The sequence below is a fragment of the Salvelinus namaycush genome, chromosome 33, assembly GCF_016432855.1.
Source record: "Salvelinus namaycush isolate Seneca chromosome 33, SaNama_1.0, whole genome shotgun sequence".
In the NCBI taxonomy this organism is placed as follows: Eukaryota; Metazoa; Chordata; class Actinopteri; order Salmoniformes; family Salmonidae; genus Salvelinus; species Salvelinus namaycush.
This window is the reverse complement of record NC_052339.1, coordinates 23,106,438-23,128,813: the sequence shown is the minus strand read 5'-3', so window position 1 is coordinate 23,128,813 and position 22,376 is coordinate 23,106,438. Positions and strand designations below refer to the sequence as shown.

General features: G+C 41.7%; 1 protein-coding gene across 5 annotated transcripts in view; it reads left to right on the top strand.

Moving 5' to 3' along the window:
* Positions 1-22,376, top strand: part of LOC120028102 (brefeldin A-inhibited guanine nucleotide-exchange protein 1-like) — a 112,391-nt gene that overhangs the window by 43,572 nt on the left and 46,443 nt on the right. For all 5 annotated transcript variants that reach the window (XM_038973273.1, XM_038973275.1, XM_038973271.1 and 2 more), the window contains exons 2-5: positions 6,812-6,842; positions 15,482-15,635; positions 16,132-16,278; positions 19,771-19,950. In XM_038973273.1, coding sequence (XP_038829201.1) covers positions 6,812-6,842; positions 15,482-15,635; positions 16,132-16,278; positions 19,771-19,950 — 512 coding nt within the window. The remainder of the gene's footprint in view (positions 1-6,811; positions 6,843-15,481; positions 15,636-16,131; positions 16,279-19,770; positions 19,951-22,376) is intronic.

The following is a 22,376-nucleotide window of genomic DNA, read 5'->3' as shown; positions in this document are numbered from 1 at the left end:
ACTGCAAATTGAGAAATGATGTGACTAAACTCAACAAGAAGAAGAAGAAACTGTATTATGAAGCCAAGATCATTGATATAAAGAATGATGGAAAAACCTTTGGAGTACTTGAAATGATGGGCAGAAAGACATTCAACTCCATTTTCATTGAATCAGATGACTTATTCATCACAAAACCATTTGATGTTGCCAATTATTTACATGATTATGTTTACTTCATTGGCAAAGTGGGTCAACTTAGGCAGGAAACTACTGAGAGCTACTGAGGATGGTAGCTGACTCTATATTCACTCCTATTTGTCATATCTTTAATCTGAGCCTAGAGGAAAGTGCTTGTCCTCAGGCCTGGATGGAAGCCAAAGTCATTCCTCTACCTAAGAATGGTAAAGTGGCCTTTACTGGTTCTAACAGCAGACCTATCAGCTTACTGCCAGCTCTTAGCAAACTGTTGGATTTTATTTATTTGTGACTAATACCATTTCTCTGTAAACAGATGAACAACAGACTTTCAGCATAGTTATAGAGAAGGGCACTCAACATGTACACAAATGACTGATGATTGATTGAAATACATTGATAATAAGAAGATTGTGGGAGCTGTACTATTAGTTTTCAGGGCAGCCTTTGATATTATTTACCATAACCTGTTTTTGAGAAAACATATGTGTCATGACTTTTCAACCTCTGCCATATCGTGGATTCAGAGTTATTGATCAAACACAGAGGGTTTTCTTTAATGGAAGCTTCTCTAATGTTAAACATGTAAAGTGTGGTGTATTGCAGGGCAGCTCTCTTGGCCCTCTGCTCTTTTCAATTTTTACCAATGACCTGCCACTGGCATTAAACAAAGCCTGTGTGTCCATGTATGCTGATGATTCAACCCTATACGCGTCAGCAACCACAGCTAGTGAAATCCCTGGTGGCCAGTATTAAACTGGTCCTGAGCATGTCTGAAACTAAGAATGTTGTATTAGCTACAAATCATTCGCTAAATTCTAGACCGCTGAATCTGGTAATGAACGGTGTGGCTGTTGAGCAATTTGAGGAGACTAAATTACTTGGTGTTACCTTAGACTGTAAACTGTCATAGTCAAAACATATTGATTCAATAGTTGTAAAGATCAAATCAAATGTTATTTGCCACACGCGCTGAATACAACAGGTGTAGACCTTACAGTGAAATGCTTACTTACAAGCCCTTAACCAACAATGCAGCTCAAGAAATAGAGTTAAGGAAATATTTACTAAATAAACTAAAGATTCTCCCATCTCCACAGAGGAATCTGGAGCAAAGGGTCTGAATACTTATGTAAAAAAGGTATTTCAGTTTTACATTTTTAATACATTTGCACACAAAAAACATTTTTTTTTTGCTTTGTCATTATGGGGTATTGTGTGTAGATTGATGTGGGGGGAAAAAACAATTTAATCCATTTTAGAATAAGGCTGTAACGTAACAAAATGTGGAAAAGGTCAAGGGTTCTAAATACTTTCCGAATACACTGTATGTGTAACTTTTAGATGCGCGCACACACACACAGACACCCTACACTACATGTTAATGTGTGTAAATTGTAGTCTTGTCTGTAATGTATTTTTCGTTTTGTGTCGGACCCCAGTAAGACTAGTTGTCACCCTAGTAAAATAAAATCTAAATCTCTCATTTCTCATCCTCTCCCCCCCCCCCCCCCCCCTCACTCGCTTTTCCTCCTCAACTCTCTCCCTCTATCTGGTTCCTTCTTCTTTCTTAACTCCATTGATGTCTCCCTCTCTCGTTCTCCCTCTTCTCTGTCTCTCTTTCTCCTCCCTCTCTGTGTCTGAAGGTTATTGCTCTGCTGCGTCTCTTACCACTGTTGACTCTCCTCCCAGGGTAAGGCATTAGTCCACACTGCCTTCTTGTTCCCTGCTTAATCACTGCCTCTCAGTCATACTAAAACTACCTCACTGGAGCTTTACAGCCCCTGTAGACTAAAACTACCTCACTGGAGCTTTACAGCCCCTGTAGACTAAAACTACCTCACTGGAGCTTTACAGCCCCTGTAGAATAAAACTACCTCACTGGCGCTGTAAAGCCCCTGTAGACTAAAACTACCTCACTGGAGCTTTACAGCCCCTGTAGAATAAAACTACCTCACTGGAGCTTTACAGCCCCTGTAGAATAAAACTACCTCACTGGAGCTTTACAGCCCCTGTAGACTGAAACACACACATGCAGATGCACACACATAGGCACACACACACACACACACACACACACACACACACACACACACACACACACACACACACACACACACACACACACACCGAGTAGCCAGTCATAGAGACAAATAGCAGTGGGAGAGAAAGACAAACACAGACCAGACATATCAAGGGAGCGGCCCTCTACACAGACAGACTGGTGTAGAATGGGATGAAAGCTTGACATGCTAATATGTCTTCAGATCAGTTGTCAGATCTGTTCTACAAGGACACAACACGGTTTCAGACAGCCATCCTCTAGTCTATACTACTTGTTCATAACTGCCCCCTTTATTTGGTATGTAACTGTATCTGGAGTACAAAGAGCTTTCAAGAGGAAATATTACAAATTATTCAATGACTGCCTGTGATGGACTGGTGATTTATTCTATTCCTACTAGACTGTAAAGTGGCCCTGAAAGGAAAAGGGAAACCAGTGTTGCGCGCTAGCTTGACTCTCAAGTAGATTTTGTAATATAAATAATTAAGCTGTCACTATTTGAATGGCCTTTTTAATAACAAGAGGGCAGTGTTCTTTGGAGTGTTGCTATGTGTTTTAATACACTTTCTAAACTGCTGTGAAAATTGGCACACACCCGCACACCCGCACACGTTTCCTCCCCTTGAGTCAGTGTTGAGAGAGCTAATTCTCATGCTTTGATGCCACCTGTATATCAGTGTGTGAATTAAACCCATGCTTTGATGCCACCTGTATATCAGTATGTGAATTAAACCCATGATTTGATGCCACCTGTATATCAGTGTGTGAATTAAACACATGATTTGATGCCACCTGTATATCAGTGTGTGAATTAAACACATGATTTGATGCCACCTGTATATCAGTGTGTATATTAAACACATGATTTGATGCCACCTGTATATCAGTATGTGAATTAAACCCATGCTTTGATGCCACCTGTATATCAGTATGTGAATTAAACACATGATTTGATGCCACCTGTATATCAGTGTGTGAATTAAACACATGATTTGATGCCACCTGTATATCAGTGTGTATATTAAACACATGATTTGATGCCACCTGTATATCAGTATGTGAATTAAACCCATGCTTTGATGCCACCTGTATATCAGTATGTGAATTAAACCCATGCTTTGATGCCACCTGTATATCAGTATGTGAATTAAACCCATGATTTGATGCCAGCTGTATATCAGTGTGTGAATTAAACCCATGCTGTGATGCCACCTGTATATCAGTATGTGAATTAAACCCATGATTTGATGCCACCTGTATATCAGTATGTGAATTAAACCCATGATTTAATGCCACCTGTATATCAGTGTGTAAATTAAACCCATGATTTGATGCCACCTGTATATCAGTATGTGAATTAAACCCATGATTTGATGCCACCTGTATATCAGTGTGTGAATTAAACCCATGATTTGATGCCACCTGTATATCAGTGTGTGAATTAAACCCATGATTTGATGCCACCTGTATATCAGTGTGTGAATTAAACCCATGCTTTGATGCCACCTGTATATCAGTGTGTGAATTAAACCCATGATTTGATGCCACCTGTATATCAGTGTGTGAATTAAACCCATGATTTGATGCCACCTGTATATCAGTGTGTGAATTAAACCCATGCTTTGATGCCACCTGTATATCAGTATGTGAATTAAACCCATGCTTTGATGCCACCTGTATATCAGTATGTGAATTAAACCCATGCTTTGATGCCACCTGTATATCAGTGTGTGAATTAAACCCATGATTTGATGCCACCTGTATATCAGTGTGTGAATTAAACCCATGCTTTGATGCCACCTGTATATCAGTGTGTGAATTAAACCCATGATTTGATGCCAGCTGTATATCAGTGTGTGAATTAAACCCATGCTGTGATGCCACCTGTATATCAGTGTGTGAATTAAACCCATGATTTGATGCCACCTGTATATCAGTGTGTGAATTAAACCCATGATTTGATGCCACCTGTATATCAGTGTGTGAATTAAACCCATGCTTTGCCGCTAACAACCACTGCTGCAGAGCAGAGTGAATACAGCTTCAGGCAGAGCACAGCGGCACAGCACCCAGACTCCTCTCCTCTCGGCGGGTCTAGAACAATGATTGGGTCTGTTGGTGTGGCTCACACAGTCACTTTCTATCCAACACCAAGCATACATGTAGGCCAATGGTTCCCCAACTCTTTATAGTCCCGTACCCCTTCAAACATTCAACCTCCAGCTGTGTACCCCCTCCAGCACCAGGGTCAGCGCACTCTCAAATATAGTTTTTTTTGCCATCATTTGTAAGCCTGCCACACACACACACTATACAATACATTTATTAAACATAAGAATGAGTGTGAGTTTTTGTCACAACCTAGCTCGTGGGAAGTGATAAAGAGCTCTTATAGGACCAGGGCACAAATAATAATATAATAATAATCAATAATTTTGCTCTTTATTTAACCACCTTATTTGTTCATCGAAAATGGTGAATAACTCACCACAGGTTAATGAGAAGGGTGTGCTTGAAATGATGCACATAACTCTGCAATGTTGGGTTGTAATGGAGAGAGTCTCAGTCTTAAATCATTTCCCAAACACAGTCTGTACCTATATTTCGTTTTTATGCTAGTGAAGGCTGAGAATCCACTCTTACATAGGTACGTGGTTGCAAAGGGCATCAGTGTCTTAACAGTGTGATTTGCCAAGGCAGGAGCGCAGCACTATCCAGAAATCTGGCAGTGGCTTCAATTTTTACAAAACCGCTTGTTGCAATTTCGATGAGGCTTTCTTGTTCAGATATCGTTAAGTGGACTGAAGGCAGAGCATGAAAGGGATAACAAATCCAGTTGTTTGTGTCATCCGTTTCGGGAAAGTACCTGCGTAATTGAGCACCCACCTCACTCAGGTGCTTCGCTATATCACATTTGACATTGTCCGTAAGCTTGAGTTCATTTGCACACAAAAATCATACAATGATGGAAAGACCTGTGTGTTGTCCTTTTTAATGCAGACAGAGAGGAGCTCCAACTTTTTAATCATAGCCTCAATTTCGTCCCACACATTGAATATAGTTGCGGAGAGTCCCTGTAATCCTAGATTCAGATCATTCAGGTGAGAAAAAACATCACCCAGATAGGCCAGTCGTGTGAGAAACTCGTCATCATGAAAGCGGTCAGACAAGTGAAAATGATGGTCAGTAAAGAAAACTTTAAGCTCGTCTCTCAATTTAAAAAAATTTGTCAATACTTTGCCCCTTGATAACCAGCGCACTTCTGTATGTTGTAAAAGTGTTACATGGTCGCTGCCCATATCATTGCATAGTGCAGAAAATACACGAGAGTTCAGGGGCCTTGCTTTAACAAAGTTAACCATTTTCACTGTAGTGTCCAAAATGTATTTCAAGCTGTCAGGCATTCCCTTGGCAGCAAGAGCCTCTCGGTGGATGCTGCAGTCTACCCAAGTGGCGTCGGGAGCAACTGCTTGCAGGCGCGTTACCACTCCACTATGTCTCCCTGTCATGGCTTTTGCGCCATCAGTACAGATACCAACATGAGCAGTCGCTATGTTTGTCTACATACGGCTGGTGGAATTCCCGTGAGAGAGTAACCATGTGATTGGATTTTACTTATTTGACTAGGCTATCTGTATTTGACCTTGTGTTGTTATTTCGCTGAACACTAGATGGTTTCATTTTATTTTTGGGCAGTGAAACGAGGCTACTAAGGCAAGTAAAAAACCAAAATGTATAGCCGCTGGAAATATAAATGGACTGTTTGAAAATGTGAATCACATTTTAATTTGGCGTACCCCCGACAGCATTGCACGTACCCCTGTTCTAAGGTATTGTTTCTCTTTATTCAACCCGCCTGCCACCCACCCACCCACCCTTTAGCCACACAGTATTTAATGACCCTAAACTGTCCGCCCTGCATATATAACCGCAGGGGCTGCAGGTTATGAGTCAACCCAGGCATCGCTAACTTCTTAATGGATGTGTGTAACCGGTGTGAAATGGCTAGCTAGTCAGCGGTATGCACTAGTAGCGTGTCAATCGTTGACGCCACTTGCTCTGCAATGGCTGAGGCTTTTGTGGAACGATAGGTAACAATGCTTCATGGGTAACTGTTGACGACGTGTGCTGAGGGTCCCTGGTTCGAGCCTAGGTTGGGGTAAGGAGAGGGACGGAAGCAAGACTGTTACGTGTGTGTGAACGTGAGTGCGTGCTTACGTGTGTGCGCATGTAAGTGTGTGTATCCCTTTGAGAATGTCACTATTCACAGTATGCATACAGAAGTTGAAGGGTTCTTCTGGCCAATCCTTGTCCTAAGAGGTTCTTATCCTCTCCAAGCATGTATTAACACTTCACTCTGACTCTTCAGACATTCACTGGGAGCCTTGGAGACGAGAGGGAAGCTAGATCCGATAGATGCAGGCTCCTTACCGCTGCCTGGCCCTGCTATCTGCTATTCCCAATGGTGTCATTAGTTTAGTAAAATACTGCAGAATTGACTCTCATCCTTGGCTGTTACTTCAATGTTTCTAACAGTTTCTCCCTCCCTCTCTTTCTCTTTTTTTTCAGAGGAAATAAAGGAAGAGTCTGAAAAATTAAGGTAAGTTGATTTTAATTCAGTTTCACAGAAATATATCCTGGTTACACCCCGTGTGAATATTTTAAAAGATCTGGAGATTAAAGACCCATAAGTTTAATAAATTGTGACAATAATATAATAACAAAGCTCATAAGCAACAGAATGGCAGAAGTCTTACCAGACTTAATACATATCAATCAAGCAAGGTTTATTCAAAATAGACACTTACAAACAAATACAAAAACATGATTCAGTTTAATACAATACGCAACAAAAATAAGATGTATCTATAATGGCTGTTGTGAATGGCCTTTTCAATTCAAAACTTTGGAATCTTTCAACTTTCCAGCTGAAATAATACATTTAATAAAAATAGTATTATCCTAAAATATCCTAAACCAAAAATATACACAAATAATAATTGCTTTAGAAAGGGGCACAAGCCATAGATGTCCTCTCTCCCCCCTCCTGTTTGCACTGGCAATTGAACCTCTTACATGGTCCCGTGTGGCTCAGTTGGTAGAGCATGGCGCTTGCAACGCCAGGGTTGTGGGTTCATTCCCCACGGGGGGACCAGGATGAATATGTATGAACTTTCCAATTTGTAAGTCGCTCTGGATAAGAGCGTCTGCTAAATGACTTAAATGTAAATGTTACAGACATAATTAGACAGGACCCAAATGTAACAGGTGTTAGTATTGGTAAACATGAATGTTTATTAAACTTATTTGCAGATGATCTCCTGATATACTTGATCAATATTGAAAACTCAATGCCTCCCTTGCTAAAAATATTTTCAGAATACTTAAAAATCTCAGGATATAAAATGAACGTGGGAAAAAACGAAATAATGGCAATAGGAGATCTACAGCAATCCTTTAAGTGGACCACAAAAAATATTAAATACTTAGGATATATAAAGATAACTGTATCCCATTACTCAACAATATGAAAGCAGATCTAATAATGGAACAACCTTCCCATAAATCTTACAGGTCAAATAAATATCTTCAGAATGGCATGGCTCCAAAAGATTGTATATTTATTCTCGGTAATACCAATTACCCCACCGAAGACATTCATTAAAAAAGTATACTTGATCATAGCAGACTTTATATGGGAAAAGTTAACTTATAGAATAAAAAGGAAAGTTTTACATTTTCTTAAGTCTGAGGGTGGTTTTAATCTTCCAGACTTGGAATAGTATCAACTCGCTACCCAGGGATTTTACTTGTGACATATAATTAAATGTACTAAAGAGGGACAATAGGTACATATTGAAAATGCGCATTCTCATCCCCCAAAATATTTTTACATGTCTATTTTTTAAGGATAAAGCTAAGAACGAACAACTTCATAGTTCAGAACACTATAACAATATGGAAGAAAATAAAACATATTCTACAAGAAACAATATCACTCCCTAAAAACACAACCCTTTTGAACAATCCTTGGATAGCTTTTCAGAATTCACCGATACATTGTCCACATGGAAAACTAAAGGCATAGAAACCATAAATGACTTAGTAATAGGAAATACATGCATTTCCATTACCGAATTTTACAAAGCAATTGTAGATATTTTCAAATACATGCAACTTAAACAGTTCATATCAAGAAGTGTTTGGATTTGAGAGATCCTATTCAGCTGACAATCTCTTAGGGGGGGGGGGATAACTGGTGGAGGGAATGTTGGAACATAACTAATGGAACTACAGTTAACAAAAATGTACGCTTAATCCAGTGTAAACTAATATATAGAATTTATTATACAAGAGACAAAATTCACAAATTCTACAGTACAACGGCAGACTCATGTCTTAAGTGTAAAACTAACAATCACTCAATAATCCATGCCTTCTGGGAATGCTATAAAGTCCCAAAGGTATGGCCAGAATTAGAAAGTCGGCTGTCAGAAGTGTTACCATGTAAATGTACTTTTAATCCGTCTGTCTGCATATTTCAAGACATGGCATCTGAGGGTGCAGTGAGATACCCGATGGGTTGGACGATACATTTCTAGTCAATCATCTTGAACAAAACGTATACTGAAAAACTGGAAATCAACCAATCCTCGATATCCTAGATAACACAATGGGAAGGTAAAATGCTTTGTTATCTAAATGTTGAAAGTGTGTGGGCGACAGAGAGAAACAAAATGGTGCAGTTTGAGGCCATGTGGCGGAGAGTGATGCAGGCGCTGGAAATGGAGGTGTGAGCAGGTGGGTCTGGGCAGGTGTGATGATGTGGATGTTTGTGTCTGTATGCTGTTGTTTGTAGGTGAATGTTTTGTATTGTTTAAAAAAAATCATAAATAGAATCTTACAAAAGAAAAATAAATACATCCTGGTTAATTTAGGTGATTTTCTTGTTTCCTTTCGCTTGCCTTTGAGTTTAGTATAAAGGGTGTGTCTGTGTGTGTGTGTTTTTGTTTGTCTCTCAGCCGGGTCTACTTCTAAAAGCCCTTTTCCCTGTCATTAATGGACCCCTGCCTAGTGCCTGGCTCTAGCCTGGGAGGGAGGGGGAGAGTTTTATTTTATTAGGATACCCATTAGTCGACGCCAATGGCGACAGCTAGTGTTACAGGGGTCTGACACAACGAAAAAGACATTACAGACAAAATACTACGATTAATATTTATTAGGATACATTAACATGTAGTGTGTGTTTGTGTCTGTATCTAACAGTTACACATACATGTCAGTACATACACTCAAAAAGTAGGCTGTATTTCTCCTGGGAGAGGGAGAGTTTGCGTGTGTGTTTGTGGAGCTTTGCTGCCTGGTAACTGGGTCAGTGGAATGAAATGTACCATGAGTGCCACTCCTTTCCTCCTCATCCTTTCTTTCTCCCGCCATTTCCATCCCTCTCTTTCTCTCTCCCCCCCGAGAGTCCCACAGCAGGACTGGATGATCAGGGCTGGATCAGAATGTTCTATGTGCCAGCTATGCTAGCTCTGCCCAAATGAGACCCCAGTGGTCGGTGAGGGGAGCTAGGCTGAGGGGGTGGGTAGAGGGAGGTGGTAGAGACACTGGCCGTGTCTGAATATGCATATTAGTGTACTGCATACTATGTACCAGAGGTGTGGATTCGAGTCACATGACTTGGACTCGAGTCTGACTCTTGATGACTTGATAGAAAATAAAACAACTTGAAACTTGACTTCGACTTGGAGCCTCAAGACTCAGGACTCGATAAAGATTCGAGACTGATGAATTGAAATATATCTGGCCAGATCTTGTAATGTTTTGTCACTCATTTTGTGGCACAGAGTCACGGTGGATTAGGCTACTCTCCACCCAACCAGAGACCGTATCGTGCTTGCAAAAAAAAAAAAGTTTGCTAGTGAAGCGCACACTCGGCCCTTTGATTCGACCAACAAACTGTCAGTCCACACATTTCAGGTAACCTACAGTAGCGGAGTGAGAAGGTTTTGGGGGGGTCGCGAGTGTGAAATTGCATGGGAAAAATACAGAAATTCACACATATTTTTATAGGCTAGATATAACCTAGCATTTGTATTTTATATTTATACCTTTGTTTATTCGATCAGGTTACTAACATAGGCCTACGGCATTGCACCAAATATCGTAATCTATGCTTCAGAGCCCAAAAATGTAGTTGTGTTGACTGTTGATCAATGACCAGTCATCAGCATGGGCTCGCAAATGTGGGCGCACGTATCCAGATTAGTGACCAGAAAGCACTTGTTTACTTTTCTCCGGTTTTGCCTAGCAAAAGCAGTAGCCTACCTAGGTTAATATTATCCATATCAAATTCAGTTTAGCAATCTGCTACGGACTCATCTTTGCCAGAACAACAGGCTAGTGATTTCATTGATCATTTTCCTATTTCAGACAGGCCTAGTTTGGGTGGGTTAAAAGTATATGCCTCAGTGGTGGTACGGTATGTCTAAAGATAGCTGTAGCATCGCCTTCAATACTTATGGGATGAAGACGTAACATATTCTGGCAAATTATTTACGATATTTTTGAGAAAGAAAAATACAGACAGAAAATATATGATCCTGCTTGCTCTGGACTCCAGAAAAGTGCGTGCGCGGGGGTCGAGAGCTTTGAACCACTCCTTTTTGTGGGTCACGAGTCAAAAATTTAGAGAACAACTGGGCAAGCGAACAGATTGCTGATGTACAGCTATAGAATCAGTGCAGCGCAAACGTCAAATTGTAGGGAGAGAAGATTGACATAAATAAATATGCAGCTCAAAAGATTGTTTGGTGGTCAAGAATATTAATAGTTTACTTTGCATGCTCACCAGCAACGGGGCATCAAGCAACAATTACTAGCATAGGCCTAATGGTCTTTTGGTATATCAACATTTCTTGAAATTGATAATTGAGTTATGAAGCTTGCATTTGGAATTTGTTGATCCAATTAATTATTACATAATCAAATTGTGTCATAGACAAAATAAGGAAAATGGATGTCTGGTAGCCTCAATAAATAGACAATAACTTCGTGACCTTGGGACTATAAGGTTCTATCTGCACTAAGCATGGTTCTGAGATATTGAGCATCAGTTTTCACATCCCAGATCTCAGAACTGTTTTGTAGTGAATAATTTTTTCTTAATCTATTAACCTCTACAGGATTGGTGGGTCCCCCACAGGACGACAGTTGAGCTAACGTAGGCTAATGCGATTAGCATGAGGTTTTAAGTAACAAGAACATTTCCCAGGACATAGACATATCTGATATTGGCAGAAAGCTTAAATTGTTGTTAATCTAACTGCACTGTCCAATTTACAGTAGCTATTACAGTGAAATAATACCATGCTATTGTTTCAGAGTGCACAGTTATGAACTTGAAAAGTTATTAATAAACCAATTAGGCACTTTTGGGCAGTCTTGATACAAAATGTTGAACAGAAATGCAATGGTTCATTGGATCAGTATAAAACGTTGCCCACAAACTGCTGCCATCTACTGGCCAAAATCTATATTGCGCCTGGGCTGAAATAATACATTATGGCCTTTCTCTTGCATTTCAAAGATGATGGTACAAAAAAAGCACATACTTTTTTATTTGTATTATCTTTTACCAGATTTGATGTGCTATATTCTTCTACATTCATTTCACATTTCCACAAACTTCAAAGTGTTTCCTTTCAAATGGTATCAAGAATATGCATATCCTTGCTTCAGGTCCTGAGCTACAGGCAGTTAGATTTGGGCGAAAATTGGGGGAAAAGGGGGCGGATCCTTTTTAAGGTCCTCACCTTAAAGGTACCTGAAGTACAGAGTATCAAAATCCTGAGACATTAAAGAAAAAACATGTTTAGGTGGGTGCAATAGCAGATATAACCTAATGTCTCTGAAATGTCAATCTGGGTTCAGCAATAAAGTTATATCTGACACTTTCGAATTAGACATGTTCAGTTAAGTAGACTATCCATTGGAATACATAAATTATAGAATAACACTATTTTACCAAAATAGAGTCGGAACACATCAGCAAATCCATTAAGACATGTATTATGGTCATTAGACAAATTACTGCCATCACTGAGCAACGATGTGACATTTACTTTAAGATTTCTGACAGTGTTGTTTTGCTTGCGTGCCATTATTGGCAAAGAAGGGTTCTGATTGGTCTGTCTGTATTTGTTCAAGCTTGTGATTGGATTGCAGATAGAACTTTCTAGTTGTTGATTTCTTTGACTTAAAATGTACTTTTTCAAAAATATAACTTTATGGACATATAAAGAACCAAGATCTATTATATGTGACTAACTCATTTGACACAAATGTTAGATAGAACCTTATAGTCCCAAGGTCTCAATTTGTAGTTGAACAAGTCATTGCATGTATAGATTTGTTTTTTTACTTAACTTGAGACTTGTCTTGCTCTTAGAATGCACGACTTGGACTTGACTCAAGACTTGACGCATTCTACTTGGGACTCGTCTTGGACCTTGAAACTTGCTTGTGACTCGAATAGTGACTTGGTCCCACCTCTGCTATGTACTCATCGTCACATACTATTTAGCACATTCAACCTATACTGTAGACCATATAGCCCATCTATCCTATTTAAAAAGGACTGAAGACAGAAACAGATCATTTGTTTCCATTTAAACATATTTATTAGTGAAACCAAAGTGCTGTAACATATATAAATAAAATTAAATAGCCTAGTACACACACCAAAACAAATGTTCAAATCAAAAGGTTATTGCACAGAACGAAACGTGGACAGTTGGTTGCATGGCAAATTCAGAACGCTGGACAGCAACATCATAGGCACTGATCATTGGGAACGAGATCAAGATCACAATGACTGCTAAGGCTTGGTCCATTAATTAAATAATTACATTAGGTAGCCTAGCCTACAAAACTAAAGCAATACATATGTTCAAATCAAAAGGCCTGATTAACATGACATCATTAACACAGCCACATCCCGAGTCCTTGGTACTGACACATTCACAAATGTTAAAGAGTTCTGTTTTCAAAGATGTATCCCACGATACAATACTCGTGATAATTTTAAGGAGAACAAAAACGACTTCACTTACATTTGAATACCACCGCAGAAACTTCACTATTCGTCATCTTCCCCAATTAAGTAGCCTAGTTTTGTTATTTGGCTACTTGAAGAGAACTAGGCGCAGATCACATCTTCAATGCATTGTGGAAAAGTGTGCATCGATTTCTACTAGATGAAGAGGCGAAATGAGTCCTGGCTTTTAAACCATACACGATTTTAGAAAATGTACATACTATAAAACATTAGATTTTCACATACTGAGAATGCGTTATGCGGGATTGCATTTTATCTCGTTATTCGTTGATTTCGGTAACACATCCACATTTCTAATTGATCAGCTGTTGTCAAAACCAAAATCAGTATGACATACAGGCATTTAAAGTATAGATCTATTTTCTAAATGTTGCATACTATTAAACTTTATTTTTTGGCATACTCAAACGGCCTACTAAGTATGGGTATTCAGACACAGCCCATATCTAAGCTTCTTCTCACAAATGCCATTCCCAAGTTGACTTTAGGTGGGGGAGGAGTGAGGGATGTAGTCATTTTATATACAGACACCTTACCTAACCTTTCGCAAAGTTACCCTGGCTTTCGGGTTTCAGAAAAGTACGAAAAAAACATCCACTTAACACTTATTCGCAAGGATCTTTTGTAAGCCAAAAAGTGTCAAAAATTGTAAGACCAGAAGCAACGTGTTAGCATTCTCTAGTCTCCATAGATGCATGGCTCAACCCCATTTCATGTCAATTATGAATATGAGCAGGCTAATCCTATATGTTGCTTATTAGAGGGGAGAACGCATGCTGAGCAGAGAGGGACTGTGACTCATAGAATTAGCATAAGTAGAATGGACATTTCCATTCAAAATAACATTATGGGATGAATGGACACGACGGGAGACCATATTATATTTGAAATGGCCACATCGCCTCTCAAAATTCTGTATGCTTCCTCTTCTCCTTTTCCCCTCTGTCTGTCTGTCTCTCTCTCTCTCTCTTTCTCTCTGTCCCTCTCTTTCTCTCTCCCTTTCTCTCTCCCTCTCTATCCCGTGTCCCACTGCACTCTGCGAGGTCATCACTCTAAAGAAGCTGAAGTCATCCTTTCTCTCTGCCAAGACACAAACAACACAGTCCTTCACCCCTCTTCCTCTCTCTCTCTCTTCCTCTCTCTCACTCTCTCTCCCTCGCTCTTCCTCCTTCTCTCCCTCCGTCCTTGGCTCAGAGCTCAGTGCAGTTTGGGTGTGGTTGTTCTGATGGATAATGTTTTAGCGTACAGCTAAGGACCCCTGGTTTAGATCTATAATGTTTTAGCGTACAACTGAGAACCCCTGGTTTAGATTTACGATCCATAAAGACAAACAACACTCACAAATATGGCTTTATCCTTGGTTTTATTCCTTAGCAACAGTAACAAGGATGTGATTTTGGCCACAAAGGCTTTTGAAGGTATAAAGACACACTCGACAGAGCAGAGAACATTATTATCAGGTGTATGACATCATGGATCTCTTCTCCTAAAATAGATGAGTGGTAGATTAATTGCAGGCACCTTTCTTTATAAGAGTTGGCTGCTTACAGTGTATCTAATTGAGCTGCATAAAGAACATGCATAAAGACATAAATAGTACACTGTCAGTAGTGTGTTACCTTCTGCCGAGTCCCCAACAACTGGATGTTCCCGGTTTTCAGAGGAAATGGAAAGAGCGCATGTGACACGGTTTCCCCTTTTGGACGTTAACAAGGCGACAGTGCATCTTAACTCCTCCTCCACATTTACTGGATTGGTTGAACAGTGCAGAACAGAACCTCCCCCAATAGTTATTTTTCTTCTCGTCAAGACCAGTATGTAGGGGATCTAGTTTCAGACGGTTCTTTTGTGCCTGCTACAGTATGTTAGTAGTGTGTGATTGCCAGAATAAATACTGCTTAAAATTTGTTTTTATCATGCTTTGTGTAGATGACAGAATAGCAAATCAAATTGTATTTGTCACATGTGCCGAATACAACCTTACAGTGAAATGCTTACTTACAAGCCTTAACCAACAATGTAGTTTTAAGAAAAATACAACAAAAAATAATAAATAAAAGTAACAATATCTATATGTACTTTGAGCTCGATTTTCTTTTTTTTTGTTGTCTCTCCAGTCCTCCTCCAGACAGGAAATCAGATTCCAGCACTCTTCCGCCAATCAAATCAAAGACCAACTTCGTAGAGGCCGACAAGTACTTCCTGCCGTTTGAGTTGGCATGTCAGTCCAAATGTCCCCGCATCGTCATCACATCACTAGACTGTTTACAGGTCAGTAGTAGAGGAGGTCAGCACGTGAACCTTGTGTGTTTAAAACTGCCCAGGCTGCATGTTTCTTACCATCACCGTCACCATTTACATAGACTCAAAGTTCAGTGACACTGATTCACAGTGCAGTTCATGATGTTTTGGGGTGTTTTCTGAATGAAATTTAGAAGTTGTGTTTATCTAATCTCTGTTAAATCAGAAGTAAAATCTTGCGTTATTTGGTCAGTGATTAACTACTGTGTCTATACTGTATGTGTTAGAAATGGAGAGAAATTGAGAGCTCCACTTTCGCTAAAGAAAACTTAGCCAAAGCCGTCGCCCAATCTTGATACTTCCAAATGACCAGTGACGAAAACGCAAAGGCCAGAACTAATGCAGCTCGTTATCACACATCCCATTCAGTCCTGACAGATTCTTCGGTCTCCACGCAGAATCTTCCCACGGGAGATTAGTGTCTATCTGACTGTGTTGTTTTGTGTGTTTGGTGTTTTTCCTGTAGAAGTTGATAGCGTACGGCCACCTGACCGGCAGTGCTCCAGACAGCACGGCCCCTGGCAAGAAGCTCATCGACAGGATCATCGAGACCATCTGTGGCTGCTTCCAGGGACCACAGACAGATGAGGGGGTGCAGCTACAGATCATTAAGGTTGGCATCTGCGGTTGTTTGGTCTGCAAGGAAGTGTTTTTTGGATATTGTGTGTTCTGCTGTTAGATTCTATTCTTGCCTACATGGTGATTATTTAGAATGTAGAATTGTGTTATCTGTTTCTACCATGGCATTGTTGAATTCTAATTTCTGATTGGCTTAAAGGGCATTCTGGAGCGTGCATTATTTCCCTATAACGCACTTTAGAATTCCATGTCTGTAGTTCATTCTTACATGTTTGAGTTGCTTTTGAAAGCAAAAATCGAAATGAAAACATTATTGGCATTGTTGAATTCGATTTTCATAATAGCAAGTTCAAATTTATGAAATGTTATTTGTCACATGTACCGAACAAGCCCTTAACCAACAATGCAGTTTCAAGAAGATAGAGTTAAGAAAATATTTAGTAAATAAACTTCAGTAAAAAAAAGGAACCCAATAAAATTATAACAATGAGGCTATATACAGGGGGTACCGGTACTGAGTCAATGTGTGGGGGTACAGGTTATTCGAGGTCATTTCTACATGTAGGTAGGGGTAAAGTGACTATGCATAGATAATAAACAGCGATTAGCAGCAGTGTAAAAACAAAGGGGTGGGGGGGGTCAATGTAAATAGTCCAAGTGCCATTTGATTAATTGTTCAGAAGTCTTATGGCTTGGGGGTAGAAGCTGTTAAGGAGCCTTTTGGACCTAGACTTTGGCACTCCGGTACCACTTGCCGTGCGGTAGCAGAGTGAGCTGTCTATGACTTGGGTGACTGGAGTCTTTGACAATTTTATGGTCCTTCCTCTGATACCGTCTAGTATATAGGTCCTGGATGGCAGGAAGCTTGGCCCCAGTGATGTACTGGGCTGTACGCACTACCCTCTGCACCGTCTTGCGGTCGGATGCCGAGCAGTTGTCATACCAGCCGGTAATGCAACCGGACAGGATGCTCTCGATGGTGCAGCTGTAGAACTTTTTGAGGATCTGGGGACCCATGTCAAGTCTTTTCAGTCTCCTGAGGGGGAAAAGGCGTTGTCGTGCCCTCTTCACAACTTTCTTGGTGTGTTTGGACCATGATAGTTTGTTGGTGATGTTGACACCAAGGAACTTGAAGCTCTCAACCTGCTCCACTACAGCCCCATCGATGTGAATGAGGGCGTGTTCAGCCCTCCTTTTCCTGTAGTCCACGATCAGCTCCTTTGTATTGCTAACATTGAGGGAGAGGTTGTTGTCCTGGCACCACACTGCAAGGTCTCTGACCTCCTTATAGGCTGTCTTATTGTTGTCGGTGATCAGGCCTACCACCGTTGTGTCATCAGCAAACTTAATGGTGGCTCTGGAGTCGTGCTTGGCCTGATGGATTGGTTAGCTACACTAGCAAGTCTGTTTGGTTACCTAGGCAATTACTGTAGCTAAACTACATGGCCAAAAGTATGTGGACACCTGCTTGTCGAACATCTCATTCCAAAATCATGGGCATTAATATGGAGTTGGTCCCCCCTTTGCTGCTGTAACAACCTCCACTCTTCTGGGAAGGCTTTCCACTAGATGTTGAAACATTGTTGCTGGGACTTGCTTCCATTCAGCCACAAGAGCATTATTGAGGTTGGGCACTGATGTTGGGCAATTAGGCCTGGCTCGCAGTCGGCCTTGCATTTCATCCCAAAGATGGTGAAGCGTGATTCATCACTCGACAGAACGTGTTTCCACTGCTCCAGAGTCTAATGGCGGCGAGCTTTACACCAGTCCAGCCGACGCTTGGCATTGCGCATGGTGGTCTTAAGCTTGTCTGGCTGCTCGGCCATGGAAACCCGTTTCATTAAGCTCCCGACGAACAATTATTGTACTGACGTTGCTTTCAGAGGCAGTTTGGAACACGTTAGTGAGTGTTGCAACCGAGGACAGACGATTTTTCATGCTACGTGCTTCAGCACTCGGCGGTCCCGTTCTGTTAGCTTGTGTGGCCTACCACTTCGCGGCTGAGGAGTTGTTGCTCCTAGATGTTTCCACTTCACAATAACAGCACTTACAGTTGACCGGGGCAGCTCCAGCAAGGCAGAAATTTGACTAACTGACTTGTTAGAAAGGTGGCATCTATGACGATGCCACGTTGTAAGTCACTGAGCTCTTCAGTAAGGCCATTCTACTGCAAATGTTTGTCTATGGAGATTGCATGGCTGTGTGCTCGATTTTATACACCTGTCAGCAACGGGTGTGGCTGAAATAGCTGAATCCACTCATTTGAAGGGTTGTCCACATACTTTTGTCTATATAGTGTGTCTAGTAAACTTGCTAGCTACTTCAGTGGATGTTGAACACATAGTCATGGTATAAAAGGGACTCGGGGCTCTATGCGTTCTCTGGAAAATAATGCAACTCCGTGGACGGTCAACTTCAACGTTGTTCATTATTTTCCATTGACTGCATAGCCCCTCATTGATTATCCCTCACTTATACCGTGGCATTGTTGAATTCTCGTTTCTGATTGACCTGAAGGGCATTCTAGAGCGTGCATTATTTCCCTATAACGCACGCTAGAATTCAGTGGCTGTAGTTCATTCTTACATGTTCTATGTTTGAGCTGCTTTTAAAAGCAAAAGTCGAATTGAAAACATTATTGGCATTGTTGAAGTAGATTTTCATAATACCAAGCTAGAGCTGATGGTTTGGTTAGCTAAACTAGCAAGTCTGTTTGTTACCAAGGCAACTACTGTAGCTATCTAGTAAACTTGCTACCTATTTCAGTAGATGTTGAACACATTTTTACCTGCAAATGAACAGATTTCTCGGGGCAAATATGTTAAACTATAGCCATGGTATAAAATTAATAATTAATTCGGGGCTCTTTGCGTTCTTTGGAAAATAATGCAACTCTGTGTAAGGTCAGTTCCACATCATACTTTCTCTTCCATAGAATGCATAGCCCCTAGTTGATTATGCCTTACATAGTGAGTCTGTACGTCGGTGTTACTTTCATCTGTAGAGAGGAGGGTAGTGGTTGAGGGAAGTGCACTAAGCCGTAGATAAGAGAAGTACACAGGTTAGTGCACTTAGCATTTGTTGAGTGAAGTGCACTCCGCAGGGAGGTGTATTAAGAAGTGATGACTGACAGGAAGTGCACTAGGCATTGTTCTAGTCCTGACTGTGAGTCAGAAGGTCTGTTCTGGGATGGTCCTGCACCGCTGCGTTCTCTCTCAGTACAGTACTCCTCGCTGTGAAACAGCAGCCCAAATCTCAGCCTCTACCCGTAATCTGCTGTCAGCTCAGCTTGGCTCAGCTCATCCCGCTATAGCTGTGTTTGTGTAACTGTGTCTGTGTAGTTCTGACTGGGAGGAGGGTGGCCAAGGGATCAGAGATGCAGAGGACTATACTACTAGCGCTGTAGGAGTATCTTTCACACAAATAATGCTGAGGCACCATGATAGACCTTGATAAACCATGATGAATCTCTCTCTCTCTCTCTCTCTCTGTCTCTCTCTCCCATTCCTTCACTCCCTCCCACCAGGCCCTGTTGACGGCTGTGACCTCCCAGCACATAGAGATCCATGAGGGCACAGTGCTGCAGGCGGTCAGGACCTGCTACAACATCTACCTAGCCAGCAAGAACCTCATCAACCAGACCACGGCCAAGGCCACACTCACTCAGATGCTCAATGTCATCTTTGCCCGCATGGAGAACCAGGCAGTAAGTCCCTCTCTGAGACACACGCCAACATCCCAATGTCCACACTAGCATAGCACTTAGAATGCATGACGCCCAATACATGGCTTTGTGGCTTGGTTGGTAGTGGTGTGTTGGTGTGGATATTGAAACAGAGCTACAGACAGATAGAGAAACTGTACTGAGGGGAAAAGGGAAGAGAAGGTAACCCTTTATTTGAGCATGACATAGCAGTTGAATAAGGAGTCGTAGGGGTTTATGTGTCAGGTGACATAAAACTGTCCTGTCACAGGCTACAGCTAGGCTAAACATGGCTAGCCTGACACCTACCTAACTCATCTAAGTTGCTATAACTTGACTGACTACATATAGCCTCCGTTTCCGTCACGCGTAGCATAGACTTTCTGACCAGAGGTCCAAGTAAGAGGTGTCACCCTGAAAACAAAGTTTGCTCTAATATCGTCTGTTTCTTCTCGATTGACACTTCTTTCCCCCCTCACCCCCCCCCCCCCGGACACATAGCTTACAAATCACAAGATATCTTGGTCTCTGGCCTCGAGAAAACGTGACCGCCAGGTAAAGACTACAGGACTGCCTTGACTTGCCTGATCTGAACTCTGAACTCTTCTCTGTGTTCTCATTCAGCTCCATCCATCAGTCCATCCATCCATCTCTCTTTCTCCTCCTCTGTTCCAGCTATGGGGCAGACGTGCATTGTGGTTACGCTCTGCTTGCTGGTGCAGACGTGCATTGTGGTTACGCTGTGCTTGCTGGGGCAGACGTGCATTGTGGTTACGCTGTGCTTGCTGGGGCAGACGTGCATTATGGTTACGCTGTGCTTGCTGGGGCAGACGTGCATTGTGGTTACGCTGTGCTTGCTGGGGCAGACGTGCATTATGGTTACGCTGTGCTTGCTGGTGCAGACGTGCATTGTGGTTACGCTGTGCTTGCTGGTGCAGACGTGCATTGTGGTTATGCTGTGCTTGCTGGTGCAGACGTGCATTGTGGTTATGCTGTGCTTGCTGGTGCAGACGTGCATTGTGGTTATGCTGTGCTTGCTGGTGCAGACGTGCATTGTGGTTATGCTATGCTTGCTGGTGCAGACGTGCATTGTGGTTATGTTGTGCTTGCTGGGGCAGACGTGCATTGTGGTTATGCTGTGCTTGCTGGGGCAGACGTGCATTGTGGTTATGCTGTGCTTGCTGGGGCAGACGTGCATTGTGGTTATGCTGTGCTTGCTGGTGCTTCAGTTCAGTTGCCTGTGATTCATTATCTTTTCTTCAGCACTGATTACCATTTGTATTCATAAAATGCTTTCACTCGTCTTTGTAGTAGTGTGTGTGTGCGTGTGCATGTGCTTGTTCATACCAGCCGACAGAGCCTTTCAAATGTTTTTCTGTTTGCATTGTGTGTGTATGGGCTTACACTCTTGATTTGAAAATACACACACACACACGCACGCACCCACACACACACCCCATCTTCAGAAGTGATATGTATTGTGGCTGTGTGTGTATTCTCATTAGCTGGCAGAATCTCATCTCGTTGCGTTTGTCTGGGATTGTTACTATCGGAGTAATTCGATGTTGATAGATTCATTCATCCCTTTTAAATAGAGGGTCATATTATTGAATCTGAGAGTTGTTAGAATTGAATGGTAAATGTAATGCCGTCAGTATAGTAGAGAGAGCAGTATCGTTGACACAATGGCTTCTAGAGCAAGACAGTTTGAGAGCAGCATTTTCAGTAAACAAATGGAGAGGCACCTCCATTTGTGTGTGTGTGTGTGTGTGTGTGTGTGTGTGTGTGTGTGTGTGTGTGTGTGTGTGTGTGTGTGTGTGTGTGTGTGTGTGTGTGTGTGTGTGTGTACGTGCGTTTGTCACCGTGTGTGTGTCACTGTGTGTGTGTCATGTCTAGCTACCACAGAGATAATGGTGTGATATGACATTGCCACATCTGATCGAAGGACTCTCACTCCTACCTGGAGTTGTACAGTAATCTGCATTCTGAACACATCTGATTGGAGGACTCTCACTCCTACCTGGAGTGGGACAGTGATCTGCATTCTGAACACATCTGATTGGAGGACTCTCACTCCTACCTGGAGTGGGACAGTGATCTGCATTCTGAACACATCTGATTGGAGGACTCTCACTCCTACCTGGAGTGGGACAGTGATCTGCATTCTGAACACATCTGATTGGAGGACTCTCACTCCTACCTGGAGTGGGACAGTGATCTGCATTCTGAACACATCTGATTGGAGGACTCTCACTCCTACCTGGAGTTGTACAGTAATCTGCATTCTGAACACATCTGATTGGAGGACTCTCACTCCTACCTGGAGTGGGACAGTGATCTGCATTCTGAACACATCTGATTGGAGGATTCTCACTCCTACCTGGAGTGGGACAGTGATCTGCATTCTGAACACATCTGATTGGAGGATT